Raw genomic sequence first — 25,891 nt, forward strand, 5'->3', positions numbered from 1 at the left:
AAAATGGCTTGAATATCCAGACTACTACATGCTGACTTACTTTCATGCCTGCCTGTACTCCACCTCAGTGGCTCTCAGGCTTGAGTGTACACAAGCATATTCCCTGCTACAAGACCACATGACTATACCTTGAAGGTGACTTAAATAATCTGCATGAATACTTCTGACTACAGGCATTTGATTTTAAGTGTTGGCTGTAGAATTTTAGACATGACTTGATTGCTGTCATGCCACAATCAAGAGCAAGGAAGTCCAAGAATATGTTTTCATGCCAGACAAGTACTCTAGTTAGAACCTGACCAAAGAAGGAGACTATGAGAGATGCCAGTGTCTCAATCCCTTTTTCCTTCTTAAAAGGAAAAAACAGTTCATTTGTAATCAATCCACTTGGCCTCTCTTTGCTGAGGTGGACATGACGCCTATAGTTATATTCCTTGTCATTAAAGTACCCAGCAGAACCTCATCTCTGGCTCTCTTTTTCACATACAGACAGGAAATGACTTTATTTTGCCTGCTGGGTCTTTATTTCTCAAGATTTCCTCTTGCCCCCACTATAGTCTTCCTTATCCTTGTCACTTAGGGTTTCCTGATTAATTGCTTTATAATATCTAGCTCGATCTTAGATGAAGGCTACGGAGTCATCAGGCAGTAAATCCAAAGGGAATTTTTTAAAAGTGTGTAGTTCTTGGGCTGGAAGTCGGGGATCTCCTTACTTTCCCACTGGCCTGCTCACCACCAGCACACAATGTGTCTCCTGAAGATACTGGGGCTGGGGAGGAAGTCCTGTACAGGTAGCTTAGAGGTTAGTGGGGAGGGGTAAAGTAGCTGGAATGAAACCCTAGCATCAGCCCCACCCAGGCCCCACTCTTTGAACAGCTGGCAAGTCCCATCCAGCCACTGCTACCTGTCACTCTCCAGCAGGTCCTCGGGAAAGCTTCCTGTCGAGAGTCGCTGTGTCCCAGGTTCTGGGGCGTCATACTGCTGATTGTTCTCAAAGTGTTGAATGATGTTCCTCACATTGCCTGGTTTGACTAGAAGCAAAAAGAAAATGAAGGATGCTAGGCTTGCTGTTCAGGGATGGCTTCTCAGGCCCTGACTCCCCCAGATCCCAGAAGACAGAGCAATGAGCAAGCGTGGATGAGAACAGCACCGGACCAAGAGTCAGGAGATGTGCCCTGGTCCCGGCTCTCCTATGAATTTGCTGTGTGGCCCTGGGCAGTCATGCCAGCTTTCTGGGTCTATTCTTTCCTCATGTGCAAAATGAAAGTGTTTGGAAGTCTATTTTCCATAAACGTTCTTTTGGCTCTCATATTATTACAATAATGCTTCTGCTTGAGAGTCATGATTAGGTTTTCCTAAGAGCCACATACAGTTTAAAAAAATAGCCAGGAAGACCAAAGCACATCTACATGTAATTTGACCATGTTGCCAAAATATATCAGGCATTTCTCAGATTTAAATGAATTTTAGAGTTCATTATTTCTGTTTCTCTCTATCTCTCCTTCCTGTCCTTTCTGCCCTTCTCTGGCCTCCATTACTACAGAATCAGACTGTCTAGTACTGTGAGAGATGACCTAGGAAGAACAGAGGAAAGACTTCACTGGCATTCAAACTCCAGACCCCTTTCAAAGCTAAGGCAGAAGAGAGCTGTTCTTGTTCAGACAGACAGGGCAGATGAGAGAGTGAAAAGGCACAGGTAATGCCATCTAGAGCCCCTGGAGAACTCAGACCCAGAGTTGCATGGCTCTCAGCAGGAGGGAAAAGAGATAAGGAGTTCACCTTCAAGTCAACTAGCTCAATTCTCAGCCCAGCCCAGCGATACTAGAACAGGGGTGGGCTAGAGATGCTGGCTGCCTGAGACCAGCAGGAAGGATGAGTGGAAATGGGGAGGCAATATTAACAGCTCAGGGTCTGGGCCTTGATCCTAACCATGCTAAGAGTCCTGCCCATGACTTCAGAGATTCTGACATTTGAAGTCATGGGCAAACTTATAAATATAAATACACAAACTTACAAATCTGTCTCAAAATCTGACTTTCATAAGAAAATTTCTAAGGCAGAGAGAACAGAAAAAAAAAAACAAAACAAAAAAACAAAACATTTAGCTGCTGCCTTCAAAGTCTACAGCTCCACAGCCTTTAGGCAAGTGGCTAGGGAATATTTTTCTAAAACTGTATAAGTGGCTGTGTGTGCATATTACAGGAACAGGGGCTACTAACATCACTCTCATTTTGGAGATTAAGAGCAGATCTGCCTGTCCCAGCCTGAATGTGCACCTGGGCCTTGAAGCCATGCAGATGCCAGGGTCAGCCGAGCAGACGCAGCCCTGAGCCGCCTTGGCTGCGTGGTGATGTGGGAGTCTGGGAACATCCTATAATGGAAAGCCAACAGGCTGAGTCCCCGCTTCCCTTTCCCATGGGCCACTTGGAAAAAGCCCAGTTGTGCTCTAGATAGAATTATACCTTACCTGTGGCAAGAAACAGGTGTAGCCCTGAGATCTGGTATAACCAAACGACCCAGAGTAACAGGGAAAAAACAGGTAGAAGGAAATGCATTTTTAAAAAGAACGAAGTGGCTAGGCACATGGTGCCTCATGCCTACAATCCCAGCATTTTGGGAGGCCAAGGCAGGAGGATCACTTGAGCCCAGGAGTTTGAGACCAGGCTGGGCAATATAGTGAGTGAGACCCTGTCTCGACAAAAGTAAATTAGTCAGGTGTGGTGCTATATGCCTGCGGTCCCAGCTACTTGGAAGGCTGAGGTGGGAGGATTGCTTGAGCTCAGGAGTTCAAGGCTGTAGTAAGCTGAGACTACACCATGCACTCCAGCCTGGGTGACAGGGCAAGACCCTGTCTCAAAAAAAAAAACAAACAAAAAAAACAAAAAAACAAAAAACCCCACAAAACAAAACTGAGGACTGGGTTTCAAGGCCATTCTTTTTTCCCCATTGTTTTATAAACTCTTTTCATTAATTCCTTATTTTTTCTGCTTAACATGGCAAAGAGTCTAGGAGTTTAGTAACTTTTAAAATAATTTTGAATATTTTTCATTGCCACTTTTACATAAAATAAATTGTAGTAACAGAGTAATTTCCTGATTGCATCCCATTGCTCTCTCTCTCTCTTTCTATATATATATATATTTATTGTTGAACCTAGAAAGTGTTAATCAATTGCATGCATATGGATCTTATTAATAGGAAATGAACTTGCTCAATTCTGTGACACTTCACTGTAGGCGTTAAGCTTCTTGTGGGTTAATGTGTATCAATAGATTCTGGAAGATATTAGGTCCTTTAAAATACATTAAGGGTCATTCTTTTTTCACTGCCGTGGTTACACAGTGCTGGCAGTTAAAAGTCAAGAGAGATGGAGGTGCTACACTGAAGGGCTTAAGTAGATGATATGAACAAAAATACCCAAGAGAAAAAATTGTTAGAGACTCCTACTTTACTTTAAAAAAAAATCACCTTCAAAAATGAGAATTTTTATTATTATTTTAACTAAAAACAAAAATCTGAGGCACTGGCTGGGCGTGGTGGCTTGCACCTGTAATCCCAGCACTCTGGGAGGCCAAGGTGGGCAGATCACTTGAGGTCAGGAGTTCGAGACCAGCCTGGCCAATATGGTGAAACCCTGCCTCTACTAAAAATATAAAAATTAGCTGGGCATGGTGGCACACACCTATAGTCCCAGCAACTCAGGAGGCTGAGGCACAAGAATCCCTTGAACCTGGGAGGCGGAGTTTGCAATGAGGTGAGATTGCACCACTGCACATCAGCCTGGGCGACAAGAGTGAGACTATGTCTCCAAAAAAAATTAAAAAAAAAAAATCTGAGGCGCTCTGCTTCACTGCAAGACCCTTCAATGTGTGAAGATTCTGATTTTTGGACGCTCATCCATGGAGATGTGACTGGATAATAGAGAAAAGGCCTCAGGCTGTGAAAAAACTGCCAGAGGAAGCAGAAGTCTAGCCTTGGCCAGAACTACCAGGAGGAGCTGTCCCTGCAGGAGAAGGGGCCCTGCCTCCTGACACTCTGGGTTAGGAGAAGGTCTTGTACCTGGCATGAGGGTGGTGCCCTCCCCAACCCCCCACAGGGTTTGCAGCACACAGCAGCTTAGCAACAAGGAGCAATGCATAAGAGAAATGGAGAGGAGAAAGAAAGGGAGGGAAGACGAACAGAAAAGGCAGAATTTGGGAGATGGAAACTCAATGCTAATGCAAAGACAAACCCAAAGAAAATGGTCCTTTTACCTTCCACAGGGGACAAGGGAATATGAAATGCTAAAAGAAAAACAAACAAAAACAAAAGTAAACCATGAAAAGTCAAATCAATGTTTTAAGAATCAAAATAAAAGTTACATCAAGCCAGAAAATGAAAAGGTAGTGGCAAAAATCAAGGCTGATCTCAAAGAATCCCTCTCCCTCTCCTGCAGCGCAGCAGTTTCAGAAAGGGCAGCTGGCCCACCCCCTGCCCTTCACAGATTCCCACTGATGCTGGGGGGTTTAAGGTAATGACTGGGAGGGGCCAACAACAATTTCCAGACAAATTTCTCCATGCTGGGAAGAGATCAATGATAGGATCACTTGAGTTTTAGGTCATTGACGGCATTAGGGGAAACTCTGGGTCCCAAACTTGTCCCCAAACTGACCAGTTCTACTAATAGTGACTCAACCATCCCCCGCCTACATCTGTACTCCTGCAGTCCTGTGTGCTGGGAAAAATGATAGGCCCTTGGATGAAGGTGAAGGGGGCATTTACTGTCCACAGGGCGATCCTTGCCAGGGGGAGATGTTTCTCACATGGCTGTTTGGTAGCAACTGTTCTGGGTTCCTAGACTAAGACCCAGGGACCGGCACGGCTTCCTTGGCTTGGAAACACTTGCCTGAACCTCAGAGATGATGCACTGGATTTGGTAAGGGGAGAAAGTAGCTGTGGTCTCAGTTTGAGCCTGTGGCTCCCAGAAACACTGGAAGGCCCTGTGCCAACATACCGGTATATAAAAGGGCTGAGGTCCCTGCCCAAGGAATGCCCAAGGCTGTTTCTCCCCAAATACTCACTGCTTTGAGAAGAGCTTTTGGGCTTCCCAATGTATTTGAGGATAGGGTTTCTCTTCTTGTCCTCCAAGGCATCCTTTTCTTTCTTGGAATTGCTGCTCTGTTGAGACAGGAGACATTGGGGTTTGGAGGAGGTCCCGATATCCAGGTGTGGCTGCTAATCAATTCTGTCACTGTTCCCCAAGGCTGGCCCTCAGCAAATAACTGGAGAGTTGACTCTTGCTGGTACCCTACGAGTACATTCACCTCTGGCCTGGGTTTGGAAGGGACTGAGAGCTGCTCTAGTCTGGGGGTTCTCACTGACTCCATATCCAGGTGGAGGGATATAGCCAGAGACCTGCAAGATGGCTTTCCTGATCTACCTCAGCACAGCGTACTGCACCAAGAGGGGGTATTTTCTAGGACAGCTCTGTTACCTTCATCTATTTTATTTTTATTTATTTATTTTTTTGAGACAGAGTCTCGCTCTGCTGCCCAGGCTGGAGTGCAGTGGTGTGATCTTGGCTCACTGCAACCTCCATCTCCCCGGTTCAAGCAATACTCGTGCCTCAGCTTCCTGAGTTGCTGGGGTTACAGGCATGCACCACCACGCCGGGCTAATTTTTGTATTTTAGTAGAGATAGGGTTTCACCATGTCACCCAGGCTGGTCTCAAACTCCTGAGCTCAGGCAATCTGCTGGCCTTGGCCTCCCAAAGTGCTAGGATTACAGGCATGAGCCACTGCACCCAGCCCTCACCTTCTTGGTCTTAGGGAAGAAGGGTAGCCACTTGTCCTTGTCAGGAGCAGACGGGGCCTTTTCAGCTGTGTTAGAAGGTCGTGCCTCTCGAAGACGGATGCCAACATGACTCATGTAGGTATTGAGGGCAAAGTCCATGGGGGCGCTGTAAAAGAGGAACAGCGTCTTAAATCAGAGAGCTCAAGTTATCTTCCCTGTGTGTTTCACCACCACCCAGTGGAGTGGGGAAGGGGTAGTTATAGGTCAAAGTATTCAAAGAGAAGTCTAGAATAATTAAATGGGAGAGCAGGCAGAAGCTGGCTAAAAGTCTGGGCTGGCAAGACTCCCAGGAGAAGTCTTAATTCTTTCCCTAAGCAGAACTGTTCCCCATGAGCAGATGATGGTCAGTGGAAGAACATGCCAATTCCCTAAAATGTACGTAAATAATTTCCTGGCTGGTCAAGTCATAGGCAGACCTGGAGGACTGGCTGAGGTTGGCCACTGATGCTCTCAGGCATATGTGCAGGGGTGGGGAGGCCAGGTGAAGGGAGAAATGCCGAGCAGCCTCTGCCAAGGTATACTGCCATCACCATCCTCCCATCCCCAGTACAGAGAAAAAGAGACAGAAAAGGAGCTGTCAAGTGGCTTCCAATTGCCACAAATGAAAATGTCCAGAGCTCTGTGTTTAAAAATGCATTTGTATCCAATTTCCTGGATGGATGATGATCCACCCTGTGCATTCAATGCAGCAAGCCTTCAGCTCTGGCTGTTTTTCCCTCTTCAACAGGCTCCTAACCCCATTTTCTCTCCCCTATTAGTTTGCCTGCTCAGGGAGTGCAAACTCACTTTAACCTTGGCTAATGAAAAACAATGAGATAAATATATAGCTTGCAAAAAAAAAAATTCTAATATGTACCAAGAAAGGAACTGTGCTGCACCCCAGCTCCCCTCTGCAGATGCTGCTAACAGGCTGACTTCCTGATTACCGTTACCACTTTAGGTGATTTAAGGGAAAAAAGTGGCTCATCTGGGTAGAGGAGCTGCAGCCAGGTATGGGACTGTGAGGAGCGATGGCAGCTTGGTGTCTTCCCACTGAGGAGCAGGCCCACATGCCCAGGCAGTGATCCCTGACCATTGGGGCATGGGCCTCATGATCCTCTATATTGTGGCCACACAGACCCCTGAGATTCAGCCTTGCAGGAACCATGGTCCCGCGTGGTCGTACAACACTAGGGACTCCCCTGTGACTGGCAGAAATGGAAAGCACAGTAGCTCAACCCCACTCCTTCCACCTTGAAAGCTGCAGATACATATCATAGACTTGCTTACCTCCTGTCTTCCTCATACTTGGACCTGGAATGAAAGAAAGAACAGATGACTCAGACTGCAAAGACAGAGGCTGGTCACCTGGTCAGACGCTAGGAGGAGGGTTAAGTTTTTTCCTAGATGAAAGGAGGGTTAGTGGGGGAAAAGGAGAGAAGTACGTTTGATGTGCAAGTGTTTGGTACACAGCAGGAACTCCATAAATATTTGCCGAGTTGAAATATCAGCCTTAGCAGAGACAGCATACATTTCATTCTCTTTGCTATTTTGACTCTGTCCTTGAAGTGCCCGACTGTGCCCATGGATCTGACTTGTATGGAATGGCTTAACCAAGGTCACATAACTACTTAGAGAGAAGCAGTATTAGGCAAAAACTTGCTTCTAAGCCTGAAGTGTCCCCACAAAGTCTGTGAGGAACCTATGACGCTTTAGAAAATGGGGCTAGGAATGCATAACTAAAGCAGCTGTGCCAGAAGGGCCTTAATATGTTGCACTAGTTCAGGTTTCTGATGTGGATGAATGAAAGATGGTTCAATTTCTCCTAAGCCACTTCTAGCTGCCTCCTGAAGGAACTTTATCTGCTGGGCACACATAGCACTGGCCTCACTCACTGTGACAGGTAAGATCTTAGAGGCAGGAAGGGAGAGAGGTCCGGAAGAGGACCAGCAGGGGAAAGCAGAAAGCTCATCACATTCGGGAGGCTCGTGGTCTGTCATAACCACCAAATGACTATCAGGAGTTCTGGGCTCTGCCACACCCTTGACACCTGCGGCCCTCAGCCTGACCAATGCAGCAGGAGGACATGACTCCCCATCTTCCAGGGGCAGGAGAATCAGGCAAGAAGTGGAAGAACACAAGAGACTGAAAGAACAGATCCACAAAATATGTCAACCTGCTTGGCACGTTCAGTGGGGAGGGAGGAAGCTGAAGACTCACAAGATATCTCCAAGGGCAGCCAGCTGCTTCTCGGCCACTTGGCGCTCTCGGAGAGGGTCGCCATCCAGGTCCAGCAGGTCGTTTTCACCATACAGGCTGCCCAGGCCCAGAGTGCGCTTCGTTCTAAGCCAGACAAACACGGAAAGAAGGAACTATACACAAATGCTCAACAGATGGACACCCAGAAAGAGTGAGGCAAACACACATAACAAGAGACACATGCAGGCCCCAGAGGGAAGGAGCAAGGGCTAAGTGGTGGAGGTGCGAGGTGAGTGGTGGGAGGGCAGCTCCTGGGCCAACCTGTAGTCGTGTATCTGATCCTGGATCTCAGGCATGGCTGCCTCTTGAGCTTCACAGAGAATGCTGCGGGCGTCCTCATTGTTCCGCAGGCGCAAGTCTGCAGTGGGAGACCAGAGAAGGCACAGTGGGTGGGGTACGGGGGGTGGGGGAAGGTCACTTCTGCTGAGCATCTCAAGGCATTTCAGCTCCCTGTGACACTGGGAGGAAGGGCTGGCTTTCTGCCCTGTTAGCCTAAAGGAAGAGGAGGCCTGGACCTCTCAGATCATTCTTGAATTCAGGACTGGAATCCTGATATACAAAGTCCAGGGCAAGGACAAAAATATTTTCTGGACATTCTGACATCCAAGGACAGAACTATGAAAGCCCCTCTCACCTCTGCTGCCCCAGAAGCAACTCACAAGGCTAAAAAAGGCAAGCACTTCACATTCCATGAAACCTGAGCTCCCCAGTATTAACCGAAAGATGCCTCTCCTCTAGTTCCTGCATCCATCCCCACCCAGGCTAGGCTAAGTTCCTGGGAGCTGCGCTTCACTCTCACTCTGCTTTTGAGCAAGCTCTGCTTACCCTCTGCCTGGTCCATAAGCTCCCCTCCCTGTCACATGCGCCCACGAATCATCTCTTTCTAAATGCAGCTTCCAATTCCTGTCCTCTAAAAAGCTGCTAGTGATTAGCTTCTCAGGCTGACATCACCTTAGACTGCCTCTGCTTAATTCTTCTTCTCATGATTAGAAGGAGAAGGGAGCCGGGCACCATCCAGCCTGCTGGGTCCTTACTCTGGGCTAGCTGCTGTCAGTTCCTTAACTTAAAAGTTAAGGAACAAAAATAAAACACACCCCCCCCCCCCCAAAAAAAAAACCAACAAGAAAAACCACCTTAGAGATTCCAACTCTGCAGGAGGATGGAGTGAGGCCCTAGTTTCTTTATTTTTTGTTCCCCAAGGGATTCTTGATAATCAACCTGTCTTAGGAATCCCTGATCAAGTCTGATTTCCTTTTTGTACAGATAAGCCAGCGGAGGCCCAGAGAGGTCATGTGGAAGGGTGGCAGACATGAACCTAGGTCTCCTGACTCCAAGTCCACTGTCTTCCCATGACAAGCTCCCCATGGCAGAGTCAGCACCTAGGCAGGGTCTGTCCCATTTGTACCTGTTCATTAGCTACTGTGCAGTGTTCTGGAGCAACTGTCCTATGGGTCCTTTCCCCTATTAGAGGACGGTTGCCCAAGGACAGTGACTATGTCCCTTCTGTCCACTGGAGCCTCCTGAGAGCTCAGGAGAAGAAAGGTACCAAGCAGAGACTAACTGACCAATGAGCCAACTTACCAATTGCAGCCTGTAACATCTCAGGGATCTTCACTCTCAGAGGCTAAAAAACAGAAGTGTGGAGCAGAAGTGGTCAGGTCTGTACACTCCAGAGAGATGAACAGTGTGCAGGGTGAGGAGGGCTTGGCCACATGCCTTTTTGCCTACATCTACCCACCATCCTTCTCATTACTCTCCAACTGCACACCTGAATTCTAGGCTAGGGTTTTTGGGAAACGGAGTCTGAGGCTACAGAGCAAGCAGAGACTATATTCTGACAGCGGCACATGCAGTTTTTTCCACTCTTATTTCCAGGCCGTTAGGGTACATGGAATGGCATGCTGTCCAAACAGTGGACCTGTGCTGACTTAGCAGCAAGGGAAAAGCCTTCATTAGGCTATGTGGTGAACTTTTCCTCCCCGCGACTCCCAAGGGAAAGCTAGCCTTGTGTCACCCAGCCTTGTAGTTAGTATGGTGTCTGGCTTTTGCTACACAAGTCCTTGAAACCTGGGTACTGGTGCGGCTCCAAACAACCAAGAGAGAACAACCGGCAGCTCTAACCTCCCTATTCAAGACCCATTTAAGGGGGCAAATATAAAACTCTTTTTTTCTTTTTTTTGAGACAGAGTCTCATTCTTTTGCCCAGGCTGGAGTACAGTGGTGCAATCTCAGCTCACTGCAATCTCCACTTCCCAGGTTTAAGAGATTCTCCTGCCTCAGCCTCCTGAGTAGCTGGAACTACAGGTGCGTGCCACCATGCCCAGCTAATTCTTTTGTATTTTCAGCAGAGACGGGGTTTTACCATGTTAGCCAGGATGGTCTTGATCTTCTGATCTTGTGAACCCCCCGCCTCGGCCTCCCAAAGTGCTGGGATTACAGGCGTGAGCCACTGCGCTCGGCCAAAACTCTTAAGAAAAACCAATTTCCCCCAACCTCATTAACCCTACCAGCTTACTGCCAGAAGAATAAAGTCACCTTGGAATTAGTTTAGTTGATCAGATTAGAAAGTCTGGGATGGCAGTTGCCCTCTGCAGGCAGAAGTGTTCTTGCCCGTGGGATCCCTGACACACCCCTGGGAACTCTGTGCCAATGCACAAGGTGCTGCCTATCCCAGACACTCAGGGGCCTCCCACCTCTGACTCCTGCCTTTGGGTAGTAATAGCAAGTCCGACTGAGCTTCAGAAGCCAGGATTCTCCTCTTGCCTCACTGATCTAGATCATCTGATATCTCTAGACCTCTGTTTCTTCAGCCCAGAAGAAGGGCAAGGCAGGGATGGCTGGGGGGAACCAGGGTGCTGAATCAGGGGAGAGTAAAGAGAATCTGGTACAATCTCCTCCTCCAAACATTCCAGAGGGACGCAATGTGTACTCTATGTGGAAAAAGAGGTCCAGCGAGATTTTTTGAGAGTGGCGCTGGAACAGAATCCAAGGATACTAATCTCTCAGCCTAGATTTCTCTTTAAGAACATGTCTCCGTTTGGTCTGAATGTTTTGCTTAATTTTCCTCTGCCTCTGGGTAGTTCAAAGAATATAATAAAATTATAATCCAATCTATGACTGCCTCACCGCATTTTTCTCCAGGAAAATACTCCAGATGTCTTTCCCCAAGCTTCGGGACTCCTTGGGGCTTGTCTGCTGATAAACTTCTGCACACAGGTAAAAAAGCTAGGAGGAGAGATAACTGGGTTAGAGCAGTGTTTCCCCCAGCAGTAATTTTGCCCTGTAGGGGACATTTGGCTGTATCTGGAGACATTTTTAGTTGTCACAACTACTGGGCGAGTATGGTGCTACTGGCATCTAGTGGGTACAGCCCGGCGACGCAGCTCTATTTCCCCAAAGCCTCAAGACAGTCTACCACAACAAAGAATTCTCCAGCTCAAAACAGTGCTGAGGTTGAGAAAGCTGGGCTCACACTATTTCAGAAACCTGTGGTAAAATAATCCCCACTCCCTTCCCATGGGCACATCTTCAACTCCGCATCCTCTCCACACGTGGTATTTCACTTGCATCTCGTGCTTGTTTACGTCTTGTTTCCTAAGGGTTCATGTGTTACTCCTCTCTGTGGTGTGCCCTGTCTTATTCAGGAATGCTTCTGAGTCACCAGCACTTGGACTTGCACACAGGTGTTCAGTGAATACCCGTGGATGGCTGTTCATTCTGGCTTCTGATGGTATCCCCAGAAAGACAAAACAGCAGCCCATGTCCCAGGTGGGAAGTTTATTCTGAAGACTACAACCCCAACCCCTCTCCTCCATCTCCCTTTCCTTTCTAAGCAGCTGAGCAGAAGGAGGAAACTGGGAAGGCTGCTGGCTCTGAGTGCTGTCCCCAGGCACTCTGGTCTCCATGCCCTCACATTCCCTCTTGTCATCATCTTCGCACAGAAGACCCTTTCAGCCTTGCCATCTCCAAGTTTTCTCGCAGGGCTACTGTCTCAACTCCCTAGTCAGTCTGTATCTACCTTCATTTAAAAAACTCTAGGAAGAACAACTTCTCCAAGATGATGTTCTGAACTGATCAAGAATGAGTTTTCCTGGCCTTGCCCTCTTACTCCTCCCTAGACAACTGATGTAGTGAGTTAGTTGTGTCATACAGTGAAAAGTCCCTTCTGCATAGGTTTCATCTTCTTGGCTATTTTGTCTCTGTCCTTGAAGTGCCCGGCTGTGCCCATGGATCTGACTTGTAACAGCTAGGGGGCAGAAACAGAGGCTAGAGGTTCTCTCTGTTCACCACAGCAGGCACTCAATCAAGACGGATGCTTCTGACTTACCAGTGGACTGGGGTCCGCCTGAGAGAAGATGTAACGTAGAAAAACCCCCAGGTGAGCTGGCCGAGACTTCAGTTTCTCCAGATCCTGGAATATGATATCGCTCTGAAAGGCAGAAGGATGAGTGTGACGGGAGGCAGGGCACAGCAGCACAGCTGGTTCTAGCTTAGCTCCCACGTGATCCCCCTTCCTGGGTTCATAAGAGAACGGCTCCCCGCCCCAAGTTCCCTTCACAGCTGGTGCTAGTCAAACTGCTTCTAGTCAAGAGCATCTTGTATGACACACACAGAAAATGATGAAAGGAGAAAACTAGGAAACCGTTACCTCGTTGTTGAAATAACCCGGGTCATAATCTTCCTCTGGGCCAATAATTAAAGGCTTTGGGCTTTGATCTACACCCTGGAGGAGAGAGTCAAGTTGTAGAGATGAGAGGTTATGGAGGACAGAGGGTTCAGCCACCTCAGTGAAGTTTGCTTAGTTGCGGCACATGCGGGTCTGGTGAGCACTGGCATCTCACTCCCGCCCCCAAATCAGAGCACAGATGAAATGATTTCCATTTGCAGGAAGTCAACTGCTTCTGGGTGGGGCAGGGCAGATTCAGAGCAGCCTGGTCACATGATATATGAAGATGGGAAGTAGGAGAAAATGTTCTCTTCCTGTTTGCAAAAGATCTGGGGAGGGACTGTCAGTCAACAAAACAAGAGCCTATGCTCCTGCTGAACTGCTGGGATGGGGGTTCTGTTTTCCTTAACAGACTTAACAGCCGCCACCACCCCAAACACTTACACCCTCCAAATGAAGTGTCTACCACAGCGCTACTGAACAGTTACTCTATGCCTAGTAAGTACGGCTGGCTAAATAACTGTCAGAGACTCTACTAGTAGATCTCTGCCTCTCTGAATAAATGGAGATGTAGCTGATCTTTCTCTAACACCATTTGCATGATTTCCCTTGCCTGCTCAAGAATCTGTGGTAGATCCCCATTATCTGTCTAAAACCCAAATTTCTTAGTCTGGCTTTTTCTTTCTTTCCTCCGTATGCTAATTTAAATAAAAACCTAATCCTGATGGATATGCCAGAGATTAGGAACGACGAGAGAGACTTCGTATTGCATAAACTTCTCAGATGCTTCACTGTACACATTTTTCTCCTAAAGGTTCTTTGAGCTTTCAAGGCTTTTCTACCAACTCTGTTTCTCACTCAATTTAATCTCCCTCATTTCCAGTGATTCCCTAACAACGGCTCTGCTTCTGGAACCCACCCAGCTTGCTTGTGCCTTTAACCCAGGCCCATGATACCCTTCTAACCCACTCTTAAGGGGCTTTTCCTGACAGTTCCTCTGATGCTCCTCACCCCTTTTTTGTTTTCCTGGGTATTTACGGCCTCCATGCCCAGAATGAGTGAATCACAGAATGAGTGAATCACATGAGTGGCCTAGAGGGTTTCTTAGAGACTAGAGTCTAATACGCACTAATTATTGAAAAAAGTGAGGTCCAGAGAGACTGAATGGTGTGCCCAAAGCTGCAGAATCAGACCTGATGTGCTGTATTTGTATTTCCCAGAAACATCTCGAGTATCCTCCTTTCCTAACACTTTAGTCTCTGAACCTCTGGGGGTCCGAGAGCCCCAGGAGGTGGTGGGTGAGCACTTCCGGCTCTCCTGAGCTCTCTGGTGAAATCTGAAAAGCACTAGGTTTTTGCTTGTTTAGGAGGAGGATTTTGTTAAAAAAGGTCTTTACAAATACTTATTCTTTCTGATTACAAAAGCAGAATAAGCTTATTATTAAAAAGGTCAAACATTATAGAATGATACAATGATACAACGGAAAGTGAGAGGTCCTTATGCATCCATTTCCCTGCTGCTGACAGTTTTATGGAAAGTCTAGGTTTTCTTCCTCTGCTGTTTATTAATATTTACTACTATTAAGAAACTGGAATTATACTCTATTTACTCTTAACACTTGAAAATAGCAATTTAAATAGTTTTCAGAAGATGAAAAAATTTTGAAGAGGAAAACAAGGGCTCCAAGACCATTTACTCCACACCTGCTTCTATGAGCCACTTGAAGGAAACCGTCTCCTAGAACAGGATAGATGCCTGACCCCTTAGCAACCTGAACTTGGTCCTTTAGTTCTACAAAGACAGGGTTGTAGAGAGAGCAATGAATCAGTGGCTAGGATAGGAAAGAGCCCTGTGTTGGGGCCCAGGAGAACTGAATTCTAGTTCTGACAGTAACATGGTTAGTCCTTGAACATTCCTTTAGATTTCTTTGTTCCGGTTTTCCTATTTACCTCATGAAGATTCTAATGGCCACCTTTTTTCCCGATTGTGAGATTACATGAGATTTTTTGTAAAGATCTGGTACAGCAGCTGGCACACTAGGCATTTTAATATCCATCAAATCCCTTTCCCCACCTTTCCCCTCCACATTCTAAGAATAACCAAACTTTATACAATGAGTAAAGCTAGAGTATCATATGTTGTTGTCTTTTAATTCTATTTTTTGAGAATTCGGCAGCCCAACCAGAATAGGTTCAGAGAAACTTGCTCACACGTATTCTTTTGCACAGTAGCTCTTGATTAGAATTTTCTTTTGATGTCGCATAACTCTAGCTTTATAAAAAAATAGGTTCACCTAGGCCACAGTCCTCTTTTCTACAGATCACACTGTGAAACTTCGGCTTCAAGAAATTTAGGAGCTCTGTGTCCTGGATAAGTTCTCCCCTAAGATGCCACTCAGAAGACAATATTGATTACTCCCATTCCAAAGTATTCACTCATTCATTCACTACACATTATGAGGTGGCTACTGTGTGCCAGGTGCCTGCAGGGATAAATCATATACAGCTGAGGTAAGCTGCGTAGGGAAATAACAGCAGAGGGATAAATGCTCTAAGAGAAAAAAGATGCTGCTTAGAACCCTGAACTCCAAGGTGAGAGGACAAGTTTTCTAAAATCACAATGCCACCAAAGACAGCTCAGTGAGTAGGATCATCGTTTGCTCTGTTTTCTTCCTTGTGCCATCTCTCCCTTTATCCAAATTACTTTAGAGACCCCATCTTCTGAAGACCTCCTGGACTCAGTGATTAATAGGATCCCAGAGTCAAAAGAACTCCAGAAAGTAGCTTTCAAACTTTCTTTTGACCACAACTTCTAATAAATATGTTTTCACTGCAACTTAGTATATACATATGTAATTAAAACAGAAGTTTCGCAAAAATTATACTCTAACCACGTGATGAATTCTGATACTTTCTTTTCCAGGCTATTAGATTCTACTTCATTGAAATAGATGCTACTCATGACCTTCAATATTGTTATCATGACTCACCAAAAGGTGACAACCCACAGTTTGAAAATACCACCTGTGTAACTCCTGACACCAATGTTTTCCAGTGTGGGAAGTGGAACTCAAGATGATTTTAAGTGAGATGATTTTTGTTGAGGGTCAAAATGATCTTAGGTGATATGGACATGGCATTAAATAACATTGGCTCATATTGTAAGAAAGTTAGTTTCTTTTCAGTTCTCATTCCAGCCTTTTGATTAACCCAGAAAAAATTTCAGCCTGGTGCCTGCATAGCTTTAATACCTTTAACCAAGGCAGAATAGGCCTCAAGCTTAATTATAGCCTTTGACAAGCAATAGAATTGAGCCAGAATTTATTTTTCAGCTTGTTTTAAATTTCGTTTTTTTTTTTTTTTAAGTAATTTTTTACATCATGTAGTTTTAAATTGAAAGGACACAAAGAGTAAATATTAAAAAAAGTCTTCCATCCACTTCACCCTCAAGCCACGTAATTCCCCTCCTCAGCGGCAATAACCATCAGTTTCTTAAATATTCATTCAGAAAGGTCTTAAGAGGCTCCTTTTCCTCTTTTTAATATAAATGGTAGCTTTCTTCTACACTGTTCTATATATTTCTAGATAGAATTTAACAAACTTGGTTCTAAACTTATATTTAGTGTTACATTTACTCTGCATTTATAGTGTGTGATGTTGGTTTTAATTTAAGGTAATGACAGATTTCCTTAAGATGAATTTAAGTTTAAAGAACTGAGTTGGCTTAAAGAAAAATATTAAGTAACCTTACACAGGTAGAATGTTGAATATTTAGATGTCTAACGACATCTGAACATTGTTAGATGCTAACGTTGTTAGACACCGTTGACAGTGTCTGAAAAACAACAGGACAATTCTCTGGCTCTCAAGTCAGTCCACTCCATTGCCAGGCAGCCCAGCTTCTTTGCAAGCTGTGTGCATTGAGTCAAAACCCGTCTTCCTGAAGTCTCTCCTGGATCTATCTAGCTCTGCCCCTGAGAGCAGGGCCTTTCAAATCAAGTTTTGCAGAACCTTAGGGCTCCGTGGAAGTGCCCTTGAGGGCAGGGGGTTGCTGATCAGTAAAGGTCCTAGGAAAGCTGAGGTTTTTTTTTTTCTTTTCTATGTTAGGGTTCCAAATAATAAGATTTTGTTTAAGAAAGGATTTTGCTAAGGAACAGGGAAAATGAAAATTAGTATCCTGGAGAAACACTGCCTAAACCTATTTCCTATTCTATACAGACAGAAAGACCAGCTATCCGCTCCTTAGCTGTTACTTCCTACAGATACATTCACCCACTCTTCACACAGAAACTGAGCCTCACTTTCGTATTTCTATTTATGCCATGTTCTCTTTCTTTCCTGTTTGCTCTCTATGTAAGTGGCTGTCTCAAAGTTTGGGTCGCTGAAGCAGGGGGTCAGTCTGATGATCTAAGACCATGTACCGGTAACACGCACACCTCCAAATCTTGCTTCTGAGAAAAGAAGAATGGAAAACTGCAGGGAGGCTTGGGATCACTCACCTGGTCACCAGTTGAGGGGACTGCTGCATCCGAGCCCTGCCGCCTGTGGTGCTGGGTTACCCTGGCCACGATCACAGGGGAGGTTCGAGGACTGTCTAGCCCAGGGTCTGACAGTACCGAGTTCCGATTCATCAATGACTAGAGAAACGGAGAATTCTGTGAAAAGGAACCTTGTCCAGAACACCCTCAGGCTCAGCTCATTTGGTGTTGGTGGTGATAACCATACTTATAACATCAGCTCAGGGAAGTGCAGTACTTGCTCTGTGCCTGGCATTAGACTAAGCCCTTCATCACATATTATCTCATTCCATTCTCACAGTAGCCCTTTTAGGTAGTTACTATTATGTGTCCCACTTTCACACAAAGAAACTAAGACTCCAAGAAGTTACGAGACTTGCTAAGTCAGAGAACTAGTCATGAGGTATATCCTGGACTTAACTGAGGCAGCCTCAGCCCACAGCACACGCTCTTCATCACCAACTCTGTGGCCTTCCAGATAATGTCAAATGTAGATTCTTTAGGATCCCCATCCCACTCCACTTTCTCAATGACTTTCCCACATACGGGTCCTTTTACATATATTTCATCATTTTCCCATGGTCAGGGCAGTAAGAAAATAAAATTCCAATTGTTATCTAAAATTAGGTTTTTAACACATTTTCAACCACATCTTCACATATTTAATTATTCTGGCTAAGCAAATATTTTGCTAACTTCATTACTACTTCTCCCACTCATTCCTACTTCTATACTGCAGTTTACGGTTTGCATAAGCAAACCGAACGCTTGGAAGAGATAACCTTTGAGTCAAAACCTGAAATTCTTGTAGTGATTCCAGAAAAGACAAGCCGTTCTAGAAGAAAAAGATCCACAGCAGAAAAAAAAAGACTCCCACTTTTGAATAGGCTGGGTTCACTGCATTGATCTAAGATGATGTTATTCCTGGACAGGTGGAAATGTGTTTTTGGTCAAGTCACTGTTTTAGGTTATTTCGTCTTTGCTCCCTCCCTCTCAAAGGCTTGCCACAGTTAATGCCGTGGCCTCCCTCTCCACCCTACTCTTTATATAATAGAGTTGACCATGATAAAATGGAAGTCAGATTTGATAATCTTGCATGTTGAGTGCATTTGAAATTTCTGCTTTGGAATTGAGAGCACAGTGATTACATCGTTGGAAATGGAATGATGGAAGAGGCACACAGAGGCCTCAGTGCAGCCGGTAGGCAGTAGAGCCTTGGGGCAAGGGAAGGGATACCAAATGCATGTTTTGAACAAGCCTTGCCCTGCTGGGACTCACCTCACTGAGCGAAGGAAAGCGTTCTGTCCCAGAGTCCAAGCCACTGTCCCCCTCTTGGGAATCCAGAGAAAGCCGGCCTGAGAAGAAAATAGCTTATATAATATGGAAGGAGCTGTAGACTGGGGGAAAGAGAGCCTCTATTCTGGGCACCTATGCCCAGGGCAGGAAGGGAAGCTGCCACCTTTTCTTTCACCAGTTTCCTTTCAGCTCTCTCACCCCATGACCCCCAGACTCAAACACTTTCCTGGCATACCTCCCCTCTGCTCTCCTCACATCTAGCTTTCACCTGTCTTTGCACTTGGGCACTGAAATAAGACTCCATAGCTCTCTCTCACAGCTAGTTTTGCCCCTCCACTCCTTCCCAACCCTCTTCTGGTCACCACCCATGTCTTCTTACAAGTATTGGCGGAATTCCTTAGTGCCAGGAGCTGTCAGTCAAGCTGCTGCCTGGACCATACTCATTCTGGTATGTTCCAGGCCCCTATCTGTCCCAGCTACTGGCTATACACTCATTTCTACTGCCTAAGTTGTATCCAGCTTCCCTGTGTATTTGTGCTGCTTTCTTCCATTATTCCATTTCTCAGAGGGTGGACATAATATATTTTCTGTCCTGGAATCTGCTCCATGGGGAGGAGAAATAGGTAAGAAAACTGGATTAGAGATATGCCAGAGGAAAAAGAGGTGATGGGGGGACTTACCTTCTGATGGTCTCTGGCTGGTGTCACCATACAGTGAAAGTATGTCCTGAAACAGAAAGGCCCACAGGGTGGGCAAATTCTGTGAACCTCTCCCCCTATGGTTTCCTTCCGCCAATCAGTGCCTGATTTGCTTACAATTAGTGGCCTCTTCCGCTTCATTGCCTCAAAAATGCCCAGCTAGAAGAGATATTGCTTCATTTGCACAGTTTGAGGATGACAATGACCCCTAATGGTGGAAAGGGAGCTTTACCATTAGTGACATTCTAAAAGCTGGCTTTATCTAACCACCCTGGAGTGCCTTACTTTGGGTTGGATACAAGAAAGAACTTCTTCACCATCAAGAAGTATAAAAAAAATTCAAGCAGGTGACCAAGGGAAGGTTTACCTTTGGAGATCTCTGAGGAGGAGATAAGACTGGCCTGAGACTGACTGAGCTACAGGATGTGCAGGAAGTGATGCTGATAGTGCTTTGCTGTTTACAAAGCACTTTTCTACATCACATTTAATCTTTCAATGGCCCTGGCTTAGGCATGTTACTCTCATGTTACAAATGAGGAAACAGAAGCTCAGAGATCTTAAGTAACTTGCCCAAGGTACGTAGCAGGTCAACCCTAAAGCTGGGGTTGGAGCTCAGACCTTCAGATTCCAAGCTTAGTTTCTCAGACTCATCACCTGATAGCACAACTGACAGCGGCAGTGGCAGCAGCAAACATGTCCAGCCCCCATGTCAAAGGCACATTTTAACTCTGACAACTGTGATCTCCATTTTATAAATGAGGAAACTAAGGCTCCTATGGATGAATTAACTTGCCCAGGAGTCTTTAAGCTGGTGAGAAGTGATGCTAGATTTGAATTCAGACGGTGTAAGTCCACAACCTGAGCTCCTACCTGTCAACCATGTAATATGAGAAGTCCTTCAGAAAATGAAGCAGTTTAAATTTGTGTTTCCTAAACTTTTAAAATCTGGATATTCTCAAAGCAAAAGTAGATCATCTTTATTATTAAATATATATATATATATACACACACACACACACACACACACACACACACACACACACACACACACACACACACATATATTTATTTTATTTTTTTTAAAGGACGGGGTTTCACCATGTTGGTCAGGCTGGTCTTGAACTCCCGACCTCAGGTGATCCGCCTGCCTTGGCCTCCAAAGTGCTTGGATTACAAGTGTGAGCCACCGTGCCCGGCTGTAGGTCATCTTTAAATAATTTCTATTGGCTTTGGCAAATGTTTTTCTTGGAGACCTTAAAGTTTCGGGAGAGTTACTTCTTATTTACCCAAAAAATTAAGGCCTGATGGAAAGCAGAAAGACACTCATAGCAAAGTCCCTGAAGAAAATAGATAAAGAAACATCTACTCTCTGGAGTTTCTCATCAAGCATGGTTATCTGCTGATATAGATCCATCTCAACTGACTGGGGGTCTTTTATGTAGTCTGACTTTAAAAAGTGCTTGTATTTCTTTGAGAAGACTCATTACTTGAGGGTAGGTGGTGGGAAAGGGTACCACATGAAACACTGGGTAAAACCAGTATAGAAATATACATACACCCGCTATGAGGAATTACCCGGAAGAGAAGGATAATTCGGAGACTAACACTGACAGTGTGCTTACTTCATATTTCTTTCTTTCCATCGCCTATGCTGCTGGAGGGCAAAAAATAGGCTTTTTCTTTTTATGGTATCCCAAGCGTCACTACAGTGCTCAGCCTCTCTGGTGCTGACCTTGGTTTCTTTGCTAGATACTAAACACTTATTAGTTCAGCCTTGAGATTCTGGCATAATCCAAGAAGCTTTCTGTCCTTGCTTTTCCCCTCGCTCTAGCCCCAGTTGCACTGCATGTGGCCCTCCTAGAGCTGTGCCTGCGTCACTCACCACTGAGCCACCAGTCTCCTGCTGGATCTTCAGCTGTAACTGAGTGACTCGCCGCCGGGCACCTTCCATCTGCTCTTCCAGTAGGCTGTCAGGGTTCCGGCTATAGTCCTCACAGATACGCTGGGGATGGGTGAGGAGGAGAGCAGGGAGGGGAAAAGGCAGAGGAGAGGGGTGGTTAGCAGAGAATGGATGACCCACCAGTGGGGAGGACAGGTAGTTATCCCAAAACAAAGAGGAGAGAGAAGAGGTCTCTGCCTCCAAGTAGATGCACGCTATTTCAACATCATTTAGGATCAGAAAAAGATGTAAGTGATGAGAAAAAGAACACACGAGGCAACCAGTAAAAGACAAACACAAAGGCCTGTCCTAATCTGATCCATCCTTCAAGGTAAGCCTTAAGTCCCACAACCCAAAGGAGGTCTTCTTCAGCTGCCACTCAAGTGTGAAATATTTAAGTGACCGTCCAGTCCCGAACATAAAGAAGTACTAAAGAGGGAACTGACACACAATGAGAACCACAAGAAATGAGAGGAAGCAGCATCAACTAGAGCAGCCAACACCTCTGCCAGTCCCGTCCTCAGGAAGCTCCTGGAGAGCAGGTACCATCTCAGCACTTATCTAGCACTGCTCAGGGCACGCAGCAGGGGACAGCACAGGGGTGGAGGGCTTCACAGTCAGGAACACCTGGCTTTGGATTCTGGCACCTCCACTGACTAGCTGTATAGACTTGGGCAAGCTTGAATACATCCTCATCGATAAAATGGAGATGACAATACCTGCCTCATGGGATGGGTGTAACAGTGGAGTGAGACTATGTATGTGAAGTGGTTAGCAGAATGTCCAGCGCAAAGTCACACACCTGAACACATGGCAGCTATTAACAGGAGGTGCTCCATACCTTGATGGTGAAATAAAGACAATGGGTTCACATATTATCTAGGCTCATCTAGGAATTCACTGCTACCTGACAACCATTTTACAAATTCCCAGTGTCTAATATTTCATCTTCTCCATGCCCATCAAGGCCCAACCCTTCCCTAGCCTTGGCAGATAATCTGGTAAAAACCTTCCCAACTGTACTCCACTTCAAAACATCTTTAGCCATCTTTTTTCCTGGCTCAGAAGAGACGCGATGTCTGAATCTTTTACAAAGTTAATCTCTCTGACTGCCTTGGGCTCTTCTTGGACACCGTTCACATAGCTTTAAAGTCTCCTTTTTCCAATGACTCCTTCCCTCCATTCCACAAAATGTTCAAGTTTCCCGATTTGAAACAAAAATAAATCACCACAACAAAACTCTTTTAATCAATTCTGTTGATTCTTCAAGCCACTGCCCCATTTGTTTCTTCTTTTCACAGCCAAATGTTTTCTTTCTTTCTTTTTTTAAAGGGATATGAGCCTGTGGTTTTGTGGTTTTCTGATTTTATTTTACTGTATTTATTTATTTACATAGACACAGGGGCTTGCTATGTTGCCTAGGCTGCTCTTGAACTCCTGGCCTCAAATGATCCTCTGCTTTGGTCTCCCAAAGTGCTGAGATTACAGGTGTGAGCCACCATGCCCAGCTCACAGCCAAATGTTTAAAAACATTAGTCTACAACTAGGGCCCTGCACTTCTTTGCTTCACATATACAATCTAGTTTCCTCCCATTACTGCACAGGCTACTCTTTCAAAAATCAAATAACAAGTGGTATGATATTAGAGGTTGGTGCCATGTGCTGTAGAAGCACATATGTCCCCAAATTCCATCCTCAGCTCTCTCCTCTCTGCACTGGTGCTCTGGGTGAGCTCTTTCAGTCATCCAGTCCCAAGTTTCAACTATCACCTTCATACTGAGGATATCCAAATCTCTATTTCAACCCAGGCTTTTCTCCTAAGTTCAGCCCTGTTATCTCCATATGCCTGCTGCCTGAATGGAGATAACATTATCTGAATGTCTCACGGGCACCTTACACTCAGTATACCCAAAGCTGATCTTTATTTCCTTCCTCTAAGCTCTGCTCCTCTCCTCTATCTCACTCTGTCACTGGTATCACTTGATCTACCCAGACACACAAACTTGGGGTCATCTTTTATTCTTTCTTCCCCTTCACCAAGTGCTAAGTTCTACTGATTGGCCCTCTCTCATGTCTCCCATGGCTATCCCCTCCTTTTTGTTCTTACTCCTCCTGCTCTTTTTAAAACTGTCATTATTGCTGATCTACTGCAAAGCCTCCTAGATGCTTTCCTTACATTTAACAGACTTCTCCAAAGAACACTGGTTTGAAAATGTAATCAGTCCCCCGCTCAAAATTCTTTTATTAATTCCAACAGACTCCAAAACAAATTCCATGCCCCTCATGGTATTCAAGGCCAGTAACACCTGCACTCACAAGACTCACTTTTTCTTTTTCTTTTTTTGTTTTGAGACAGGGTCTTTCTCTGTCACTCGGGCTGGAGTGCAGTGGTGCGATTATAGCTTTGCAGCCTCTAACTCCTGGGCTTATGCAGTCCTCCCACCTCAGCCTCCTAAGCAGCTAAGAAGACTGCAGGAATGCACCACTGTGCCTGGCCAATTTTTTAACTTTTTTAGAGATGTGGTCTCATTATGCCGCCCAGGCTGGTGTTGAACTCCTAGGCCCAAGGAATCTTACTCTGGCTTCCCAAAGTGCTGGGAATACGGGCATAAGCCACCACTGATGGTCCCACTGCCATTTTTAACGTTCTAGTAACAGCAAACTGAGCCCGACTCAAACATCCCTCATAAAGCCTTCTGATTATTGAATAAATCATTATGCCTTGTTTGGGGCTTCAAGAACATTAATTTTTTAAACTGTTACTGAGCTATAATTCATATGACATAAACATGACCATTTTAAAGTGTACAACTCAGTGGCTTCCAGTATATTCATGGAGTTGTACAGCCACCCCTACTATCTAATTCCAGAACATTTCCATAACTCCAAAAGCAAGCTGGTACCTGTAAGCAGTCACTCCCAATTTCCCCTTTCTCCACCTTCTGGCAACCCCTGATCTACTTTCTGTCTATAAATCTGCATATTCCAGACACTTCGTGTAAGTGGAACAATATAACTGTAGACTTTTGTGTCTGGTTCTTTCACTTGGCATACTGTTTTCAGGGTTCGTCCATGTTGTAACATTTATCAGTACTTTGTTCTTTTTTATGGCTGAATAAAATCACATTGTATGAACGGACTATATTTTGCTTATCTGTTCATCAGCGGATAAACATTTGGATTGTTTCTGCTTTCTGGCTATTATTAATAATGCTGGTATGAATGCTCATGTACAAGTTTTTGTGTGAACCTATGTTCTCAATTCTCTGGGAGAATTACCGGGGAGTGGAATTGCTGGGTCATATAGTATCGCTGTGTTTAATGTTTTGAAGAACTGTCAAACTGTTTTCTGGAGTGCTTGCACTATTTTACATTCCCACCATCAATGGTGGAATAGATTAGGATAGTGAATATGCAGACAAAACATAAATAAGTATTGCTCAGATTTCTCTCCATCTCACAATGCTGGTTATTTTTCATTATTTTGGTGACAGCCGTCCTAATAGGTGAGAAGTGGTAGGTCACTGTCGTTTTGATTAGCATCTCCCTGTGAATAACAATGTTGGACATCTTCACATGCTTATTGGCCATTTGGGTGTTTAGAAACTCTCTATTCAAATCCTTTGCAAGTTTTTAAATTGGGTTGTCTTTTTATTATTGAGCTAAGTCTTCTATATATTCTGGTATTAGACCTTTATTGGATACATGAATTGCAAATATTTTTTTTCCCATTTCTTCTACGGGTTGCCTTTACTTTCTTAATAGTATCCTTTGACACCCAAAAGTTTTAAATTTTGCTGAAATCCAACTAATCTTTTTTTTTTTTTGGTTATGCTTTTGGTGTCCTATCTAAGAAACCACTGCCCAATCCAAAGTCATGAAGATTTACTGCTATTGAAAATTTTTTCTAAGAGTTTTATAGTTTTTAAAAATACTTTTGGATTTTACATTTAAGTCTTTATCCATTTTGAGTTAAATTTTGTTTACTGTGTGAGGTAAAGGTCCAAATTCATTAACTGTATGTGGATATCCAGTTGTCTCTGCAGTATTTGTTCAAGACTATTTTTTCTCCATTGAATTGTCTTGGCACCTTTGTTGAAAATCAGTTCACCACAGAAGTATGGGTTAATTTCCAGAATCTGAATTCTATTCCATTGATCTATAGGTCTGTCCTTGAACCAGTACCATACTGTCTTGATTACCCTGACATTTGCCAATATATAAATATCAGCACTTATCATAATATAGTATATCTTCATCCATCCATATCCTATGGAATCACTAACCCATTAAAGGAGAGGTTCACTTCTTGTTTATCTTTGTAACCATTCCAACGCCCACCCCTAGCAGTACTCCCATCTGCTGCCCCAACACGCACTCAGTACCCAGCATACAGCAAGAACTTAGTGCTTGTGAAATAAATACATGTCTTTTTATATCTTTGTGTCTTTGACCTATGCTGTCTTTTCACTAGCATTCCCTCCCCCGCCTCTTTTGCCTACTCAAGTACTGCTCTTCAAGGCCCAGCTGAAGTATTATCCACTCTGTGAAGTCCTTCCCCATATTTCCCATTATTAATTAATTGTGCTCTCCTTTGTTCTCTTATTTGTTCCTCCTACTCTCTCTCCTACTGTAATTTAAATCTCCTCCATCAGATTTTAAACATGTTGAGGGGAAGAACCAGAATCTTTTTCATTTCTATATA

General features: G+C 44.8%; 1 protein-coding gene across 1 annotated transcript in view; it reads right to left on the reverse strand.

Moving 5' to 3' along the window:
• Window positions 1-25,891, reverse strand: part of ARHGEF11 (Rho guanine nucleotide exchange factor 11) — a 59,678-nt gene that overhangs the window by 16,392 nt on the left and 17,395 nt on the right. Inside the window, exons 6-20 of the mRNA XM_037731892.1 lie at window positions 21,130-21,249; window positions 19,230-19,275; window positions 18,532-18,608; window positions 17,236-17,373; window positions 12,720-12,794; window positions 12,399-12,500; window positions 11,198-11,296; window positions 9,653-9,695; window positions 8,333-8,429; window positions 8,033-8,155; window positions 7,103-7,126; window positions 5,795-5,939; window positions 5,061-5,157; window positions 4,254-4,283; window positions 905-1,031 (exon numbers count right to left, since the gene is read on the reverse strand). Coding sequence (XP_037587820.1) covers window positions 905-1,031; window positions 4,254-4,283; window positions 5,061-5,157; window positions 5,795-5,939; window positions 7,103-7,126; window positions 8,033-8,155; window positions 8,333-8,429; window positions 9,653-9,695; window positions 11,198-11,296; window positions 12,399-12,500; window positions 12,720-12,794; window positions 17,236-17,373; window positions 18,532-18,608; window positions 19,230-19,275; window positions 21,130-21,249 — 1,343 coding nt within the window. The remainder of the gene's footprint in view (window positions 1-904; window positions 1,032-4,253; window positions 4,284-5,060; window positions 5,158-5,794; window positions 5,940-7,102; window positions 7,127-8,032; window positions 8,156-8,332; window positions 8,430-9,652; window positions 9,696-11,197; window positions 11,297-12,398; window positions 12,501-12,719; window positions 12,795-17,235; window positions 17,374-18,531; window positions 18,609-19,229; window positions 19,276-21,129; window positions 21,250-25,891) is intronic.

The sequence above is a fragment of the Cebus imitator genome, unplaced genomic scaffold (genome assembly GCF_001604975.1).
Source record: "Cebus imitator isolate Cc_AM_T3 unplaced genomic scaffold, Cebus_imitator-1.0 Scaffold427, whole genome shotgun sequence".
Classification (NCBI taxonomy): Eukaryota; Metazoa; Chordata; class Mammalia; order Primates; family Cebidae; genus Cebus; species Cebus imitator.